At 51.5% G+C, this 14,615-nt stretch overlaps 1 protein-coding gene across 1 annotated transcript; it reads right to left on the bottom strand.

Annotated features, from left to right (window-relative positions):
- Positions 1 to 1,169: 1,169 nt before the first annotated feature.
- Positions 1,170 to 14,546, bottom strand: LOC138751234 (transmembrane protein 145-like). Its single transcript, XM_069913266.1, has 17 exons — positions 14,349 to 14,546; positions 13,799 to 14,043; positions 13,277 to 13,688; positions 9,527 to 9,601; positions 9,267 to 9,344; positions 7,741 to 7,827; positions 7,523 to 7,624; positions 6,571 to 6,655; positions 5,549 to 5,620; positions 5,131 to 5,199; positions 4,696 to 4,776; positions 3,591 to 3,669; positions 3,196 to 3,337; positions 2,339 to 2,511; positions 2,108 to 2,228; positions 1,790 to 1,963; positions 1,170 to 1,672 (listed from the first exon to the last, which is right to left on the bottom strand). The coding sequence occupies exons 1-17, from the start codon at positions 14,544 to 14,546 to the stop codon at positions 1,487 to 1,489; spliced, it is 2,379 nt and encodes a 792-aa protein (XP_069769367.1). The 3' UTR covers positions 1,170 to 1,486.
- Between the last annotated feature and the right edge of the window lie 69 nt (positions 14,547 to 14,615).

The following is a 14,615-nucleotide window of genomic DNA, read 5'->3' as shown; positions in this document are numbered from 1 at the left end:
GTCTGATCCTGGGAATGTGTATGATGGGACAGTGCGGAGGGAGCTTCATTCTGTGTCTGACCCCGGAAGTGTGCGATGGGACAGTGCGGAGGGAGCTCCACTCTGTGTCTGACCCCGGGAGTGTGTGATGGGACAGTGTTGAGGGAGATTCACTTGATCGTTTTACAGGTAAGACAGATGAATAATTATTTAGCTCCATGTTTTTAGTCTCACTGTGCAAAACAAATGCAAGGGATTAGGTCAGTTTCAGCAGCGTCGAATCCTGGAGGAATTTGGAGGCCTCTGTAGCCCTTGGTGTGCTGTGAATTCCTGCAACATCTCATCTTGGAGAGAAGGGATCGTCCTTGAAGGTTGGATCTGAGACAGAAGGACCCATCTGAGAAGACGGTTGCCATTTCTTGGTGTTGCGTTTGTATTGCTGTGTCTTTGTCGAGGTGATAAGTGGGTGTAGCAGACGGGAGAGGGGGCTGTTTCCAGAACTTGGTACTTCCAGTTCCTCCAAGAGCAATTTCCCTCTTCTGAAAAGCTGTGTTGAAACTCTATTTAAAAACTGACCTTAGATACAGTGAAGGGGAAGATTCTCCTCCCCAAAACGAATTTTGCACCTCTGTTGGAGAGAGTAAGACAACTGAGGGATCTGGGGGTGGGTGGCAGAGTGGAGGGATCCGGGGAGGGAGGCAGAGCGGAGGGGTTAAGGAAGAAGTTTGGAGTTTAACAGAAGTTAATGCCGTCCGGTTGGAGGGGCCCAGTCAGAAGATGAGGTGTTGTGTCTCCAATTTGCAGGCAGTCTTTATGTGTGAGGGAATGGGCAGCCTCTAGGAGATCCATGCTATTTTGGCTGACATGTTGAGGTGGAGAGATTGATGGGGGTATTGCTGCAGGGAGAGGGTGAGATGGCTGAGGTTGCCCAGAGGGGAGTGAGGCAACGAGGGAGAGGGGCACAAATTGGATGGAGAGGAGGGGGAGCTTGTGGAAAGATGAGATGGGTCAGTGAGGGTGGAGATGGGGGACAGCGAGGGTGGGTTTGGGGGGGAGAGATGGAGAGGTCAGAGCAGAGAGGGGCATAAAGGATTGGAGCAATTTGGAGGGGAAGAAGAGTGGGGTCGAGAAGTGGAGGGGAGAAGGGAGGAGAGTGACAGGAAAGGAAGTGTGTGGTGAGAGACAACTTCACAAACAAATGAGTTTATTGAACATTTTACAGTTTGTGGATATTCCACAGGATCAGATCAGGCAAACTCTGAGGTGGGGGAGTTCACTTCAAACCCACTGACCCCTGTAACCAAGGAATTGGTGTTCCCTTGACCCCAATGGTCCGTCATGTCTCAAAAATCCCAGCATGGAATGTGAAATGTAAAAACTGAGTGGACTCTCACCTCCAGCTTTACTGGGACACTATATTTAGAGTTGGAACCATCCCCTCACCCATTCCCTCCTCATCCCATCACATACTCCCGGGGTCAGACACAGAGGGAAGCTCCCTCCACCTCTAATAACAGTTGACTTGATTCACACTCAGCTCTGGGACATTCAGACCGTCTCCTTGGGTTCCACAGTGAGTGACCGGGGTGACGGTGAGAGGGCTGGGGTCCACCGACATATCACGGTGTTTGCCAATAGCCACCGGCAAGCTGGGTTCCCATGGGAAGTCCATCTCGGCAAGAGCTCCACTGATCTGTGATTGAAACGTAAAGGATCAGTGTGGGGAGAGGTGTTCACACATCCCTTCCCTCCCTCTCTCTCTCCCTCCCACCCCTCTGCCTCCCTCTTCTCTCCCCTCTATTCCCCCCACCTCGCTGCAGCTGTGAGTGGTGGAGATGGTGAAGAGTCCGGAGTGGATATCCGTAATGCCCGCAGGGTCCAAGTGTCTGTCCTCGGCGTAGACGAATCCGCGTGCCGATCCAATCTGGGAAGTGCGCACGTGGTACGGGAAGTTCTGATTGGCTGCTGAAGGGCGAGTGATGACCTATCAGATGGATACAAGGCATTGGTGTGGGAGGCGGAAGTTCCATGACCCCTCAACCCAAGGGACAGGGGAATGTCACTGTGGGGGAGGCAGGAGTGAGGAAGGATCCAGGAAGGGAAGAGGGACTTGGGACCCTCCACTCACCAGGAAGACGGAGTGGGCGTACAGGCAGACAACCAATTGCATTCCGTTGACGATCTTCTCCCGGGACCACTTGGCGATGCCAAAGTTGGCGATCAGCGCCGTGACGGGGACCGCCACGAACCTAGGGGGAGAGGTCAACATGAGAGAGCCCAGACTGGGGAGGGGGAGAGAGGAGGGCAAGGTGGGGGAGAGGGGAGATCATCCCCTGGGTCCGCATTGGGAAACACCCACCAGAGGGAGTAGGCTGCGTAGAAGGGGACGTAGAAGGTGTGTTTCTCCGGCCAGCGTTTGAGGGTTGTGTAGACAGCGTAACTGAACCACAGATACGCCACACACTGCAGCACCATTAGTCCGTAACCCACTGCAGACTCATACGTGTACAGCACCTGTCCTGGATCAAAGAACTGGGGAAGGGGGGTATGGAGGAGGTGAGGGGAAGAGATAGAGAGTGGGGTGAGAGGGAAATAAGGAGATTTCAGATTTATTGTCAAACACATAATGTCATCACATACAGCCCTGAGATTCTCTTTCCTGGGGTCAGAGAGAATTGGCACTGATTGATAGTGTGAAAAAACACATGACATGTAAACAAATAAAGAAAAGTAAACAAACTGACTGTGCAATACGGAGAGCATCAAGAAAATCCATGAAGTGCATGTCCGAGTCTTTAAATGATTCCCTGATTGAATTTGTGATTGGCTGGGGAGAGGTTCCTGCTGTTAGGGAACATGCCCTGTGCAGCCCGGACCTGATTTAACCCTCCCCACCTGCCTCAGTGCATTCTCCGCCATCTCTGGCCTCGCTGACAGATCTGAAAGCTGCCATCTCCGATACCCCAACCCTACCACCAACATCCACATCCTTCCTGACCGTGTCATCATCTCCTTCCCGGAGCTCCAACATCACCTCGGTTCCTGGCTCCCCACTGGCCTTCTGAATTACCCAGCCAACCTGCATGGCACCCTCAACAGATCAACCCCACGGTCCCTCTGGTTCACAAGCCTGACTCAGCCTCATTTTCCATCCTCCGTCAAGGCCACAAAATCTCCCAGCAGCAAGACTGTGGTCTGGAGCACTCTTCACCTCACCTTGGTCGTGTCCTGTGGCGGGGTGGGGGGGAGCAGATGAAGCCTCACCTCTGCCTCATAGATGAAGAGGCCAGCATGTGTGATGGTGTAGAGGGTCATATACACAACCAGCTTCACCGACCCAGAGCGACTGATCCGGCCCCTGAGGAGAGAAGAGGGGGTGAATACAAACCTGACGAGTTCAGGGAAGGGACTGGGTCGGCAGGAGGGTGTGGGGCTGAAGGGCCCGTTTCGGTGTGAAGAGAATGTGGCCATGGACTGCGTGGGGGGGGGGGGGGTGAGGGGTGTTGGGTAGGGTTATAGGTGGATGTGGGAGGTCGCGTACATTTCAGAGGTTGAGGTCACAGGTTACCAGCCCCTGTGACCCCCCCCCCCGCCAGCGCAGTGCCCCCCACCTGGTGACGGTGAATCCTTTCCCGAGAATGATGAGTAGGAGCAGGAATACGAGGGAGCCAAGGGAGTTCAGGGACTTTGCTGCGGAGAGAGGGGGAGAATGAGTGAGGGAGGGGGGGAAGAGGGTGCCGACCCCTGACCGACTGACACTTCCCCATCCCAGAAAAAACTACGGCACAGAAAACAGTCATTCGGCCCTTCTAGTTTGTGCTAAAACATCATTCCATTAGTCCCATCGACCTGCCTCCAGTACATGTGCCTCCAGGCCCCTCCCATCCTGGTTCCTGCTTTATTCTTAAAAGATCGAACCCACGTTCACCTCATCAGCTGGCAGCTTGTTCCACACTCCCACTCCTCTCTGTGTGAAGAGGATTCCCCCTAAACTGTAACCCATGTCCTCTGGTTTGTATCTCACCCACCCTCAGTGGAAAAAGCCAACCTACATTTACTCTGTCCCTCCCCCTCATTTTATATATCAAATCTCCCCTCATTCTTCTACGCTCCAGGGAATAAAGTCCAAACCTGTTTAACCTTTCCCTGTAACTCGGTTCCTGATTCTGGGCAACATACCAGTAAATCTTCTCTACCCTCTTTCTATCTTATTGAGATCTTTCCTGTAGTTCGGTGACCAAAACTGCACAGAATTCTCCAAATTTGGCTTCACCAATGTCTTATACAACGTTACCATAACATCCCAACTCCTGGACTCAATACTCTGATTTATGAAGGTCAATGTGCCAAAAGCTGTTGTTACAACCTGTCCATCTATGACACCACTTTCAGGGAATTCTGTATCCGTGTTCCCAAATCCCTCTTTTCTACCGCACTCCTCAGTGCCCGACCGTTTACTGTGTATGTTCTTTCTTGGTTTTTCCTTCCAAAATGCAACACCTCGCACTTGTCTACATTAAATTCCATCAGCCATTTTTTAGCTCATTTTTCCAGCTGGTCCAGACCACTCTGCAAGTTTTGAAAACCTTCTTTGCCATCCGCAACCCCTCCAATCTTAGTGTCGTCTGAAAACCCCACTCCCCACAACCCCCTCCCACCCCCATTCCCACACCCCTCCCACCCATGGATGTGACCGTGTGCCTGACCCACACATACCAAGGACCTTGATGGACAGACGCCCGACCCCATCGCCTGCGTATCCAGTCCAGTACATGCACCACGACAGTAGAGTCAGCACTGCAACACGGCATGGGGTGATCAGTGAGATCTGGCTGCATGTACACACGCTCACGCGCATACACAATTGCACGCACACACACAGCAAGTACAGGATGCAGAGTCCAACTTCACACACTAAAAACCATCCCTCACACACACCAGACACAGACACAGACCAAACAGTCCTGCACCAATCTCAAATTCAGTTGTGTCCCAGAAGAGGGAGGGGGGAGGGGAAACATACACAAAGGGAGTGGGGGGTCATGAGGGGAGGGGAGGAACAGGGACCAAAAGGGGGGAATGGGCATGAGGGATGAGAACTGAGGGGGAGGGGAACCAGGGGAGGGAAGGGTTCCCCACCCCCACCCTTACCTTGTAGCCCAGACGCCACCAGGTACATCCTGAAGGTCGTGTGGAGGAGCAGCCGCTCTCTCAGTAGGTCTGGGGGGGCAGGGTCAGAGGTCAACCTCTCCACCTCTAATCCCTCAATCTCCCCACCACACCGCCTCCCCTCTACCCTCCCTCTCTACCACCCCTCCCTCCCCTTCTCCCTCTACCACCCCTCCTTCTCCCTCTTCCCTCCCCTCCTTCTCCCTCTTCCCTCCCCTCCTTCTCCCTCTTCCCTCCCCTCCTTCTCCCTCTTCCCTCCCCTCCTTCTCCCCCTTCCCTCCCCTCCTTCTCCCTCTTCCCTCCCCTCCTCCCTCTTCCCTCCCCTCCTTCTCCCTCTTCCCTCCCCCATCCCGTTCCCTCCCCCACCCCGTTCCCTCCCCAACCCTGGGACAAGCCTCACAAGCGAAGTGACAGGAGATGATGAAAAGCAGGAGGAAAGTGGCCAGGAAGACGAGGTCCGTCTGCAGGATCCCTGTGGAGGGGGGTGGGGAGATGAGTCAGTGATGGGAAGGGGCTCCTGTCCCAAAGGAGAGACTAGAGTCACTCTCCCTCCCTCCCTCCCTCATTACTCCTTCCCTCGGTGACATCTTCCCCACCTTGCTTCCCCCTCCCCCTCGTTCCCCCTCCCCCTCGTTCCCCCTCCCCCTCGTTCCCCCTCCCCCTCGTTCCCCCTCCCCCTCATTCCCCCTCCCCCTCGTTCCCCCTCCCCCCTCGTTCCCCCACCCCCCTCGTTCCCCCTCCCCCTCGCTCCCCCTCCCCCCTCGCTCCCCCTCCCCTCGTTCCCCCTCCCCCTCGTTCCCCCTCCCCCTCGTTCCCCCTCCCCCTCGTTCCCCCTCCCCCTCGTTCCCCCTCCCCCTCTTTCCCCCTCCCCCTCATTCCCACACAACACGACAACACAAGTCTAGCCCAAATGATTATTATGCCCGGTCCCACTGACCTGCTCCCAAACCATATCCCCCCATACCCCTCCTCTTATTAAATATTAAAATTGAGCCCACACTCACCACCTCAGCTTGTTCCACACCCCTACCCTTCTCTGTGTAAAGAGGTTTCCCCCTAAACTTTTCTCCGTTCACCTGTAACCCACGTCCTCTGGTTTTTATCTCAGCCACCCCCTGTGGGAAAAGTCGACCTACATTTACTCTGTCTCTCCCGTCATCATTTAAATATCAAATCTCCCCTCGTTCTTCTACGCTCCAGGGAATAAAGTCCGAACCCTTTTAAACTTTCCCTGTAACTCGGTTCCTGAAATCAAACTGCACACAATTCTCCAAATCTGGCCTCACTAAAGACTGATACAACTTCACCAGAACATCACAGCTCCTGGACTCAATACTTTGATTTATGAAGGCCAAGATGCCAAAAGCTCTCTCGGTTGATCCTTCCCTCTCAATCCCCCCTCCCTCCCCACCTCCCCCATACCGAACTCATCAGCGGAGAATTGTTTTGTCCAAAAGGAGGGTCCATTGGTGAGTTTCATTTCATAGTCGAGTTGCAACCCATTTCCCTGGGGAGGGGGGTGGGGGCAAGAGCATGACATTAGTCTGTGTGGAGTTCTTGGGAAAGTCAGGAACAGAGGGCGAACACAGTCAGGGTCAATATCCCAGAGATCTCGACTGAGCCAAGAGATGGCGGGACTCTGGGGGCAGGAGGGTCAGACTGTATAGGTGATGGAGAGAAGACTGGTGCTGGGGTCAATAGTGGAGGGAGGGAGGTTTAGTTGACAGAAATATTGCATGGAACTCAGGGAAGGAAGTGGAGTGTGTTGGAGAGGAAAGAAAGGGGTTGGAGGGAGATAGGGAGGGGTGTCGGGGACCAGAGGGGGTTACAGAGACAGGGAGGGGTGTCGGGGACCAGAGGAGGTTACAGAGACAGGGAGGGGTGTCGGGGACCAGAGGGGGTTACAGAGACAGGGAGGGGTGTCGGGGACTAGAGGGGGTTACAGAGACAGGGAGGGGTGTCAGGGTCCAGAGGGGGTTACAGAGACAGGGAGGGGTGTTGGGGACCAGAGGGGGTTACAGAGATAGGGAGGGGTGTCGGGGACCAGAGGGGGTTACAGAGACAGGGAGGGGTGTCGGGGACCAGAGGGGGTTACAGAGACAGGGAGGGGAGTTGGGGTCCAGAGGGGGTTACAGAGACAGGGAGGGGTGTCGGGGACCAGAGGGGGTTACAGAGACAGGGAGGGGTGTCGGGGACCAGAGGGGGTTACAGAAATGGGGAGGGGGTGTAGGGGACCGGAGGGGGGAAACAGAGACAGGGAGGGGTGCAGGGGACTGGAGGAGGGGTTATAGAGCGGTGGAAGGGACATGGTAGGGGAGAGCATGGGACCAGAGGTCAGGGTGGGGGGAGAAGGGAACAGAATGTTATACCTTACCCCACACTTGCTCAGGACGATGTACCACCAGCGTTCCCTGGCTGATCGGAAGCTTCTCCCTCCAAGACAGCTGAGGTATCGGGCGTTCCCCTCCGTCACTACCTGTGCAAGACACCAATCCATGGAGACGTTGACCCCACTTCCTGCCCCCCACCAATCCCTGACTGAAGCTGCCTCCGCACCGTCCCATCACACATACATTATCCCTGCCCTCCTACCTCACACCCCGACCAGGTGTATCGAGTCGTGAGATTAATGATTTGATTATCATCACCTCGAAGAACTGACTCCTTCTGATAACAATCCTGAAATAGATCAAAGTTCAGATTTATCATCAGTACCTACTTCACTCCCAGCAGTGAGATTCTCCTTCTGGCAGGCAAAGCAGAATTTCCACTCATTTTTAGGGTCTTGTGGTACCGATATCTCTTTCCCGATGGCAGCAGTGGGAACAGAGCGTGTGCTGGGTGGAGTGGGTCCTTGACAATCACCTCTGGTCTCCAACGGCAGAGTTCCCTGTCGATGTTCTCGATGGTGGGGAGGGTTTGCTGGTGGTGTCCTGGGATGTGTCCACTACTTTTGGCAGGGCTTTACGCTCGGGGGTATCGGGGAGGTAGTGGGTAATTCTCTTGCAAGAGATTGTGACCAGGTTCACTGAGGGGGAAGGGAGGTTTCAGCGGGAGATGTGGATGAAGGGGGAGGGAGGTTTCAGCGAGAGGTGTGGACGGAGTGGATGGAGGGGCAGGGAGGTTTCAGCGGGAGATGTGGATGGAGGGGGAGGGAGGATTCAGCGGGAGGTGTGGATGGAGGGGGAGGGAGGCTTCAGCGGGAGGTGTGGATGGAGGGGGAGGGAGGATTCAGCGGGAGATGTGGACGAGAGAGGAGGGTGGACGGAGGGGGAGGGAGGTTTCAGCGGGAGGTGTGGATAGAGGGGTAGCGAGTTTCAAGGTTAATTGTTTTACCTCAGGAAGTCACGATTGGTTTGTTTTAAAAATTGTGACCTTGAACAAGGGTTCGTTGAGGGCATATTAGAAGTTTTGGTCACCGAACTCAGGAAGTGTCTCAATGAGATAGGAGGACAAAGAAGATTTACTGGGATGTTGCTTGGACTTCAGGAACTGAGTTACAGGAAAGGTTAAACAGGTTCGGACTTTATTCCCTGGAGCAAAGAAGAACTAGGGGAGATTTAATAGCTATTTAAAATTATTATACCGAGTAAATGTAGGTCGACTTTTCCCACTGAGGGTGGGTGAGATACAAACTAGAGGACATGAGTTAAGGGAGAAAGGGGAAAAATTTCAGGGGAACTTCTTCACACAGAGATGGGTGGGGGTGTGGAATGAGCCTCCAGCTGAAGGGGCGAATATGGGCTCAGTTTTAACATTTAAGGAGAATTTGAACGTACATGGATGGGAAGGGAATGGGGGGTATGGACTGGGTGCAATTCAGTAGGACTTGGCAAGAAACATAGTTCAGCTTAGACTAGAAAGGCTGAAGTGCCTGTTTCTGTGCTGTAATGTTCTTGTGGTTCAAAATTGGGAGGGCCACAGTTTCAGTCAGATGTCAGGGAACTAATTAAATGGGGGGGGAGCGTAGTGATGGGGGTGGGGAGGAGGGATAAGGGGCCCTCATCCCTCAGTGGGGAAGGAGGAAAATGGGGAGGATTGGATGGGAGGGAAGTTGGGAGACGGGGTAGGTAGGAGAGGGACAAGTGGAAGGGATGACGAGGAAGGGCCACACTCACCAGACCCTCCCTTTGGTATACTGCCGGCCATTGTGTCATGTCATCGAAGTACAGCAGGATGTTCTGGCAACAGGAGGACTGTGGAGTGAAAACAGGGTGGGTGGGAGCTCAGGGTGTGTCCCTGATCCTCCCCCTCTCCCCTCCCTCTCCTCCCCTGGTTACCCCCCCCCCCCCCATTGTCCCCTTCTCCCTCGTTCCTCTCTCCCTTGCCCTGTTGGGTCCCACTTCCTCCCACCTGGAATTCCCCTGCCCCACCCTACCTCGGGATACTTGAAATGATACTGAAGCCTCCCATGTTGAGACAGGAAGCAGAACCTGGCCAGGAATATCCAGTCCTGGGAAGAGAGGTGGGAGATCCGATGATTGTCATACACAGGGTACAACGCACAAATGCACTGTAATTCTTATGAAACTGTCATCAAAACCTCCCCAATATTGAAAGGGCTAGATAAGAGTGGATGCGGAGACTCCAGTACCAGAGGGCATATCTTCATGGAACATTACAGCACAGAAACAGGGCTTATGGCCCTTCTAGTCTGTGCCAGCGACTGTTTCGAATTTACATTATGTAAATCACAGGAATTGCCTGATTAAAGTGAACTTTACATCATGAAGGACTACAACTCTGATATTTCTTTCCAATTTACATTTTGCTGTCTTTTCCCTTTAAAACTATTTATTCTTTTTTTTATATAAAATTCATAAATTTATAACCATACAAATAAAGAATAGAATGAAAAACATTCAATACAAATACATGTGATAGATAAGAAAACCTCCCAATAAACCCCCACCCCCACCCCACCCCCCTACAAAGATAAGAAAGTAAGAACAGGTACAAGAGACACTCAACAGGAGAGCCTTTTGCTTTAAAGTTTCTTATATACGAAGACCTTAAGGAGGAGGGAGCATCAGAGCCTCAATTAAATGTTTACACTCATATTTTGTTAATAAGGGCTCCGTATCTTCCAAAATAAATATTTCTCTCTTAAATTCCAAGTCATTTTCTCAAGTGGTATACAACTCTAAACTTCAGTGAACCATCGTTCTATCTCCAGATCCGTGTCATTGATCAAACTTTTGATAGGTATTTAATTTCAACTTGGGTTCAATATTCATAATATCACTCAATAAAAACAACATTGGATCCTGTGGGAATTTAATCCCCATTATTCGTTCCAATAATATAACCATTTCTAACTAAAAAGGTTCAACTTTAAGACACTACAAAAATGTACCAATTTTGTGTCTGCCCCTAAACCATTAAAAAAATCCAAAGAGAGTCTGATTCAATTTTATAAATTTATATAGAGTCAGATCTAATTGATGAATAAAATTATATTGAACCTTTCTATATCTTGCATTTATTGTACTTTTCCCATTTTCTCTACATCCCAATCCAGTCCCGTTCGTCTATTTCTTTATTCAAATCTATTTCCCATCTTTGTCTAGATTTATGAAGCCCTAGTTTTCGGGCTTTCTTTTGTATTAACTTATACATCATTGAAATAAATTTATTTTTTGAATTAAGTTTTCAATTCTATATGTTTGAATAATTTTAAATTAAACTTTATTAATTCATTCTCTTTTTCTTCTGAAAATTTATTTTGCAACTCCTTTTCCATCTCTCCTACATCTCATTCCAATTAATTTGTCTCTTTTAAATAATCTTTCTTAATTTTAGCTGAATAACATAAATTGTCCCTTTAAATAAGCTTTAAGTGCTTCCCATATATATATATTAAAAAATTCTTTACTGAATTAGAATTTATATCCAAAAAATATTGAATTTGTTTACTTATAAAATAGGAAAAATCTACCCTTTTTAACAACATAACTCCATCTAAAGGGGAATTTTTAAACTCCATTTATTTGGTGAAGGTTCTTTGTCAGGCATTGTACAAACCATTAAAAGTGGAGGATGATCTTATCATATTCTAGGTTTATAATCAACAAAATTAATTCTTCCCTGTAGCCATGCAGATATTAGAAAAAAATCTATTCTCAAATAAAAATCATGACTATGGGAATAAAAAGAATACTTTTTTTAGGATTTAATTTATGCCAAATATCTATTAAATCCAGTTTCTTCATTAACTCAATGTAATTTTAGTTTTTGTTACCAATTTAGTTGATTTATCCAATATAGGATCCAAACAACAATTAAAATCACCTCCTATTAATATTTTTCCATGTGACTCTGACAAATGTGAAAAATTATCACGTATAAAATCTTCATCATCTACATTAGGTGCATAAATACTCATGAGTGCCCACATTTCTGAATAAATTCGACAATGAACCAAAACATCTTCCCACAGGATGTGGTGTAATATTTTGAATTTTTACTGGTAATGTTAAACTATTAGGCAATTTTAAGACTGGGTCTCATGCAACCAGAAAACTTGCATATCTGGCACTACAATCCCCTTGGGTGCTGGATACCAGGGCTTTTACTGGATAGAAATTTGCCGACGATCCCACAGTGGTGGGTTGTATAGAGGAAGGGGGTGAGACAGCGTTCAGAAGGGAGATTGAAAACTTGGCTGAATGGTGTACCAACAACCTCACACTCAATGTTACCAGAACTAAGGTGCCGATTGTTGACTTCAGGAAGGGAAAACCAGAGGTGTCCAATCCAGCAATCATTGGAGGGATCAGGGGTGGAGAGGGGGAGCAAATTTTAGGGCTTGGGAGTCACTATCTTAGAGGATCTTCCCTGGACCCCACACTTCAACGGCACCGTGAAGAAAGCACGTCAGCGCCTTGACTTCCTCAGATGTTCATGGAGCTTTGTAAGACACCAGAAACCCTGGTGAACTTAACAATAATGGCCCCAGCATCAAAACCTGAGGCACACCAATCATCACAGGTCTCTGTAGTGATGAGGTGGACTTGTGAGGAGCTCTCGGGGAAGGGGAAAGCAGGAGGACATGAACCAATCCTCATTGAGGGGTCAGAGTGGAAAAGGTTAACATCTCCGAGGATCTGTCCTGGAGCCTCCTCGATGCAATCACGAAGAAGGCTCGCCAGCGACTGGACTCTGTGAAGAGTTTGAGGAGATTCGGGATGTCACCAAGACCCTTGCAAATTTCTATGGGTAGACGGTATTCTGACTGCTTGCATCACTGTCTGGTACCGGAGGGGGACAGGAAGTCCCCAGAGGGTTGTTAATTCAACCTGCGACATCACGGGTACCAGACTCCACCCATCGAGGAGTCGACATGAAGGCAGTGTCTTCAAAAAGCAGCTTCTATCCTCAAAGACCCCACCACTCTGCTACCATCGGGAAGGAGGTCCAGGAGCCTGAAGACAAATCCCCAGTGGCACAAGGACGGCTTCTTCTCTCCCCTTCCCCCCGCCCCCCCCCCCCCCACCCCGCAACCAATAGATTCCTGATCGGACAATGAACCACAGACACGGCCTCACTTTAAAAAAAAAGTTTTGCACTAATTATTTTTTAAAATGTTAGGAGTTGTAATTTTAAACGGACAACACATTTAGTCGCACACGTTCCGACAATCAACCTGACATCACGGGGGCCAAAGGGCCGGTTCCTGTGCTGTCCGGCTGTGAGATACGGTCCCCTGAACGCAGTGAGTTCCTGGCGTAGACTGAAAGACAAGCGTCTGCGTTCCCTGGTGACAGGACATCGGAGAACTGTTTACAACCGCCGGCGCGGCCCTAATGATGTCGGCACGGAGATCCGGTGACTGAGCTGTGGGCTCAAGTACACCCCGGGCAAGTCTGGGTCAGAGATGGGAGTCCACACGGTACTCCCAGTCTCGGGGAAACCGTTCCTCCTCGTACCCCCCGACCCTCCACTCTCCCCACCGTTCCCCCGACCCTCCACTCTCCCCACCGTTCCCCCGACCCTCCACTCTCCCCACCGTTCCCCCGACCCTCCACTCTCCCCACCGTTCCCCCGACCCTCCACTCTCCCCACCGTTCCCCCGACCCTCCACTCTCCCCACCGTTCCCCCGACCCTCCACTCTCCCCACCCTCTCACCTTTGTGGAGTTGAGGCTCCCCTTCACGTACTTTGCCGCCCTCCGATCGTTCCGACCGCCGTCACAATCGCCATCAGTGACCAGCTCGGCGCCGAGGCCATCACCAGCTGCACGGGGCGCGCTCCCGTTCCTCGACGCGCGTCCCCGATTAAAGGGGCCATCCGATGCCCGGCGGGAGCGCGGGCCGAGGTCCAGCAGTACGGACCCTTGCAGGGGAACAAATCTATTCGGCCCATCAAGACCCTGCTGACCAACAACTTCACTCTGCTCCCCCCGCCTCCCCCTTCCATCGATTTTACCCCGTCCTCTGGGACGTGGGAGACACCGGAATACCTTTGGCCGGAGACACCCTTGGGTGTCTGAGGGGTGTAGACTCCGGTGGGGGGGGGGGAGAGATGATGGGAATGTGGGGCTAGTTAGAAGGGCAACTAGTGTCGATTTATACTCAACCCCCCCCCCCCCCCCCACGCTCCCACCTTTACACTGGGCGGCACGGATTCATGGGCCGAAATGGCCTGTTACCGTGTTGACATTAGAACACCCCTCCCCCCGTCTCTCAATTTCCTCCCTCCCTCTCCTTTCTCCATTCTCGACTCCTCCTCATCCCTCCTCTTCTCCCCTCCCCCACTCCCCTCTCCTCCCCGATCTGCGCCGAGGGTATCATAATCTTTTCGGCGTGATCTCGGCCTCCAGTGCGCATCCCCAATCAAAGAGAGCGGCCGCTGGCTGGGCAGAGTGAGGTCCAGGGGAATCCGGTAAGAGGGCCCCTTGCGGTGAAACATGCCCATTCAGCCCATCGGTCTTTACTGGCCACCAAAGACACCACCCCGCTCTACCCACCGTTAAGGGGTTGAGTCCCACCCGTCTCCCAAAGTTCCTCCGACCCTCCCATTACCCCACTAAATCTCCCCCATTCCCCCTCGAACCTCCACACTCTCCACCATTGCCCCTCTACACTCCTCACCCATACGGGTGTTGGTGCGACACAACTTTCAATCCCACCATCGCAGGCAGGGAATTTTATTAATGAAATAAATCCTTTTATTTTAAATCACACTTTCAGTCAACTTACCGAGATCTCGTACAGGGAAACCACTTCTCTAACCAGAGGAGCTGGGGAAGTGGCTGGTACCTCCCACTCCCAACACCCCACCGGCTGTGTCAGCAGCTTTATGAACGAATTACTCCATTCCGGGGGCCTCGCTTCCCTTCCCTCCCCAAGATCCCTCGGGATCCGGGCGCTCTCGGCCACCCGGAGATCGCTGCCCATTAAAAGTCACCGGTTCTGCAGACTCACTGTGAAAACTCGGCGGGTCATGTGGATGGTGAAGGAAAAGGA

The sequence above is a fragment of the Narcine bancroftii genome, unplaced genomic scaffold (genome assembly GCF_036971445.1).
Source record: "Narcine bancroftii isolate sNarBan1 unplaced genomic scaffold, sNarBan1.hap1 Scaffold_94, whole genome shotgun sequence".
Classification (NCBI taxonomy): domain Eukaryota; kingdom Metazoa; phylum Chordata; class Chondrichthyes; order Torpediniformes; family Narcinidae; genus Narcine; species Narcine bancroftii.
The sequence above is the reverse complement of the archived record's forward strand: the minus strand, read 5'-3'. Positions and strand labels throughout refer to the sequence as shown.